The 5,331-nt window shown below is 36.9% G+C and overlaps 1 protein-coding gene across 3 annotated transcripts in view; it reads left to right on the forward strand.

The window, feature by feature from the left end:
• HIF1A (hypoxia inducible factor 1 alpha subunit) overlaps positions 1-3,019 on the forward strand; it is a 43,986-nt gene extending 40,967 nt beyond the window's left edge. For all 3 annotated transcript variants that reach the window (XM_023515887.1, XM_012807982.2, XM_023515888.1), the window contains exons 13-15: positions 526-634; positions 1,105-1,231; positions 1,716-3,019. In XM_023515887.1, the coding sequence (XP_023371655.1) occupies positions 526-634; positions 1,105-1,231; positions 1,716-1,867 (388 nt within the window). In that variant the 3' untranslated portion in view covers positions 1,868-3,019. The remainder of the gene's footprint in view (positions 1-525; positions 635-1,104; positions 1,232-1,715) is intronic.
• Positions 3,020-5,331: the final 2,312 nt, after the last annotated feature.

The raw sequence follows: 5,331 nt of genomic DNA on the forward strand, positions 1-5,331 counted from the left end.
AAAAAAAAAAAAAAAAAAAAAACAGTTCACTATTTAATATTTTAGATACAGACAATTCAAGGGTGATAGCCAGATTGTTTGAGAGTAAAATAGCATTGTGACTCTATTTTACATAACAATTTAGATATGCATAATTTAGAAAATTTTCTGGGTCATTTGTTTTTTGTTTTAATTTTTGAGCGACAAGAGTCTCACTCTGTCACCCAGGTTAGAGTGCAATGGCACAGACATAGCTCACTGCAGCCTTCAACTCCTTGGTGAAATGATCTGCCTCAGCTTCCTAAGTAACTGGGACTATAGATGTGTTCCACTGTGGCCCATGTGAAAATTTTCTAATTTAAAAAATTGAACTTTGGCTTTAAGGTGATAAACTTTAGTAATTACGGAAACTCTCTTGTGTATACTACATTCCTTAAAGTTGGAAAATTAAGGTGTCGTGTATTTTGTTTAAAAAAGCTCATTGGATATTTTTAAAAATAATAATACAAAGAGCCATATTTTTATTTATTTTTTTTTCTTTTTCAGAACTACCGTTACTAAGGAAGAACTAAATCCAAAGATACTAGCTTTGCAGAATGCCCAGAGAAAGCGAAAAATGGAACATGATGGTTCCCTTTTTCAAGCAGTAGGAATTGTAAGTGTGAGAGTAGTACACTTGTTTTTCTTTTCTAGCTAATGGGCTATTCCTTGTTTCTTCCACATGCTAGTTATAGTTTCAGAAGTTATACCTTTTTTTTAACTTGTACATGTTGTTTTATAAAAAACAAATATTTAATGAATGCATTCTTAAATGCATAAAAATACCAAACAATTCAAATATATTTTGAATAGGAAGTGACGGTTTTCCCTTACTCCACCCTCAGTATCACCATGGGTCTCCTCTTCCCTTGACTTTCCCTTACTAACCAAAATACCATGTTTTGGGGGTAAATCAATGCTGGTGTAATCCACACAGGTATTTCTAGACCAAATTAACTGGATGGCACATGACCTTATCATAATAATATCTGCCTATGTGTTACTAATAAACTTACACTGATTTCAAAGTTTTTGATCATAAAACCATTCAACGCACTAAAATTGAGATAACTTTACTGTTTTTAGGGAACATTATTACAGCAGCCAGATGATCGTGCAGCTCCTACATCTCTTTCTTGGAAGCGTGTAAAAGGATGCAAATCTAGTGAACAGAATGGAATGGAGCAAAAGACAATTATTTTAATACCCTCTGGTTAGTTGGTTCTTTCTGCCCTTGAACATCACAAAGGCAATTAAAATACATGAAACTTTTTAATTTAGGAACTTTATTCCAAGTGAGAGTGACTATAGTTCCTTAGCAAGATAAAAAAGTAAAGTAGCATTTCATCTAACGAAAGTAATGCAGGGATAGATATTTCAAGACAAAATTTTCATTTTTAGTAATTCTCTTTAATAAATCTATGTCTGTTTACTATCAATATTGATAGAAGCTGAAACTTGTAAATTTGTATTTTTTCTAAGTTGATTTGTGCCTTCACTGCATCTTGTAAACACCCTGACATAGCAGTATAAATACTTGATTGCACCTTGTTTACATAGCTGTGGTTTGTCAGATAAAGATCATTCCAGAAGTGTATTTGCTTTACTTTCTGTAATACCTAACCCATAGTAGGTGTTTAGTAAATACTCATGAATATTTATGAATGAACACTTAGGTCTATCTCTTTGTTTTTCAGATTTAGCATGTAGACTGCTGGGGCAATCAATGGATGAGAGTGGATTACCACAGCTGACCAGTTATGATTGTGAAGTTAATGCTCCTGTACAAGGCAGCAGAAACCTACTGCAGGGGGAAGAATTACTCAGAGCTTTGGATCAAGTTAACTGAGCTTTTTCATAATTTCATTCCTTTTTTGGACACTGGTGGCTCATTACCTAAAGCAGTCTATTTATATTTTCTATATCTAATTTTAGAAGCCTGGCTACAATACTGCACAAACTTGGTTAGTTTGAATTTGATCCCCTTTCTACTTAATTTACGTTAATGCTCTTTCTTAGTATGTTCCTTAAGGCCAGATCACAGCTCATTTTCACAGTTCTATTGCATTGCAGTAGCATCATTTTTAAAATGCACCTTTTTATTTATTTATTTTTGGCTAGGGACTTTGTCCCTTTTCGAATTATTTTTAATAAGATGCCAATATAATTTTTTAAAGAAGGCAGTAACCTCTCATCATGATTATAGGCAGTTGAAAAATTTTTACTCAGTTTTTTCACATTTTACATAAATGATAATGCTTTGCCAGCAGTACATGGTAGCCACAATTGCACAATATATTTTCTTAAAAAATACCAGCAGTTACTCATGGAATATATTCTGTGTTTATAAAACTAGTTTTTAAGAAGAAGTTTTTTTTTTTTTTGGCCTATAAAATTGTTAAACCTGAAACATGATGCTAATCATATAATAATGATTCTTAAATGCTGTATGGGTTATTATTTAAATGGGTAAAGCCATTTACATGATATAGAAAGATATGCATATATCTGGAAGGTATGTGACATTTATTTGGATAAAATTCTCAATTCAGAGAAATCATCTGATGTTTCTTTAGTCACTTTGCAGCTCAGAAGAAAATAATACCCTGTGTAGTTGTGCAAGTTTGTGGTAATATTGTGTAACTGGTATTAAACTTAATGTTCTGCCTACCCTGTTGGTATAAAGATATTTTGAGCAGACTATAAACAAAAAAAAAAATCATGCATTGTTAGCAAAATTGCCTAGTATGTTAATTTGCTCAAAATATGATGTTTGATTTTATGCACTTTGTCGCTATTAACATCTTTCTTTTTTCATATAGATTTCAATAATTGAGTAATTTTAGAAGCATTATTTTTAGAAATATATAGTTGTCACAGTAAACATCTTGTTTTTCTACGTACATTGTACAAATTTTTCATTCCTTTTTCTCTTTGTGATTGGATCTAACACTAACTGTATTGTTTTGTTACATCAAATAAACATCTTCTGTGGACCAGGCTCCCTTTGATCAGCTTTTATATTTAATATTTGCGTCAACACTTCTAATTCATAAAATTGTTTACCACCAATACTGTACATTGAGTCCCTACACAACAACCATAATGTTCCATTGTAAAGAATATATTTGTAGAAATACTTATAAATTTTGGAGCCTATTAGAGTATAAAATACAAAATTTTAATTTTTTTTTTTTTTTTTGGTAGTTTTTTTGGCCAGGGCTAGGCTTGAACCCTCCACCTCAGGTATATGGGGCTGGTGCCCTATTCCTTGAGCCTCCAAATTTTAATATTTTTAACATGAATGGGACGAGTGAAGCAAACCCTGAACATTATAGTCACGTAATGTAAAGGCTACAGTTTCCTCTAGAAAGTTTCCTCTCTCCTCTAGAGAGTTCTAATCTGTTCTCATTAACAAATAAATAAATTTAGACCTTAAATGATTTCTTCCAGCCCTAAAAGTTAATACATGGCAGATCAAAGATTTAAACCTAGGTCTTCTAACTCTAAAGTCAAACTTAGAACAAATCTAAGTTTATTTTTATTTTAAGGATAAAGGTTTTTAAAATATTTTTTTCTTTTTGTTAACCATGCACTTATTCATCAAAACAACCTTATAAGGGAGGAATTATTATTACTCTCACTGCCCAGATAGGAAACTGAATTTCCAATAGGTTCTTAGAGGGTAACAGTTGGAATGTGGTGGAGCTGGACCTCGGGGGCTAGGGCTGTGTACCTTGTGGACACACCCCTGGGGTAATCATCTCTCTAACCTCCCTACTGCTGCCATGAGCTCCCACCTCTTGGAACCTCAGATGCTGCCAGCTGCCTAAGTTGCTCCTGAGGGGCCTAGCCCCTTAGATGTCCTGGTTTGCTGCCTGGTATACCTGTTATCCCCACACTAACCTTCCTCCTCGGTATCAGGATAATCTTGGGTGGTTCTGGTATCTCCAGCTACTTGCCTGGAACTTAAAAGCTTGTTCTTCTCAAATCTAAATAGGTAGGCTTGGCGCCTGTGGCTCAAGCGGCTAAGGCGCCAGCCACATACACCTAAGGTGGTGGGTTCGAATCCCCAGCCCGGGCCCGCCAAACAACAATGATGGCTGCAACCAAAAAATGGCCAGGCGTTGTGGCGGGCGCCTATAGTCCCAGCTACTTGGGAGGCTGAGGCAGGAGACTCGCTTGAGCCCAGGAGTTGGAGGTTGCTGTGAGCGTGATGCCATGGCACTCTACCCAGGGGGATAGCTTGAGGCTCCGTCTAAAAAAAAAAAAAAAAAAATCTATAAACAGGTAGACCCTCCATACTTGACCACGTCCCTAATGTTGACCACCTCCTTAAGTTGACAGACTGCATATTCACCACATGTACTTAATAAAAGTTCCTCATTTTGACCACCTCTGGAAGCTGACCAGCTTCTTGCAGTCCCTTGGGTGGACAACTTATGGAGAGGTTCTACTGTAGTTTATTCTTCCGTATTTTTCTTTCCTTTTTTTTTTTGAGACAGAGTCTCACTATGTTGCCCTGGGTAGAGTGCTATGGCGTCACAGCTCACAGCAACCTCAAGCTCTTGGGCTTAAGTGATTCTCTTGCCTCAGTCTCCTGAGTAGCTGGGACAACGGGTGCCCGCCACAATGCCTGGCTATTTTTTTGCAGTTTTTTAGCCAGGGCTGGGTTTGAACCCGCCACTTCTGGCATATGGGGCCGGAGCCCTATTCCTTTGAACCGCAGACCTCACCCCAAATGCCTGGCTGTTTTTGGTTGTAGTTGTCGTTTGGCAGGCCCAGGCTGGATTTGAACCCACCAGCTCCAGTATATGTGGCTGGCGCTCCAGCCACTGAGCTACAGGCGCCCACCTTTTCTGTATTTTCTTTCATGAAATAGCTGTATTTCTTTTACAATCATAAAAGGGAAGATACATTCTCATTTTTAAGATAGACAATATAAAAGACATAAAAAAGAAATGGAAAAAATCACTAAGAGTTCCTGCATTTAGAGGTAACAAAATCATTTTTATGGACAAATTACATAGGCAGTGCCTTAGGTCCTGTAGCCCATGGTGTATATTTTGGACAAACTGAACTAAGCCCCAAGTTTTTTTTTGTTTGAGACAGGTTCGCTCAGTCACCCAGGCTACAGTGCCCTGGCCTCAGCCTAGCTAGCTCATAGCAACCTCAAACTCCTAAGCTCGAGCAATCCTACTGCCTTAGCCTCACAAGTAGCTGGGACTACAGGCATATGCCACCATGCACAGCTAGTTTACCTTCTGGGCTCAAATGATCCTACCACTTCTGCCTTCTGAGTAATTGGAACTA

The sequence above is a fragment of the Otolemur garnettii genome, unplaced genomic scaffold, assembly GCF_000181295.1.
Source record: "Otolemur garnettii isolate 467f Iridium unplaced genomic scaffold, OtoGar3 scaffold00081, whole genome shotgun sequence".
In the NCBI taxonomy this organism is placed as follows: domain Eukaryota; kingdom Metazoa; phylum Chordata; class Mammalia; order Primates; family Galagidae; genus Otolemur; species Otolemur garnettii.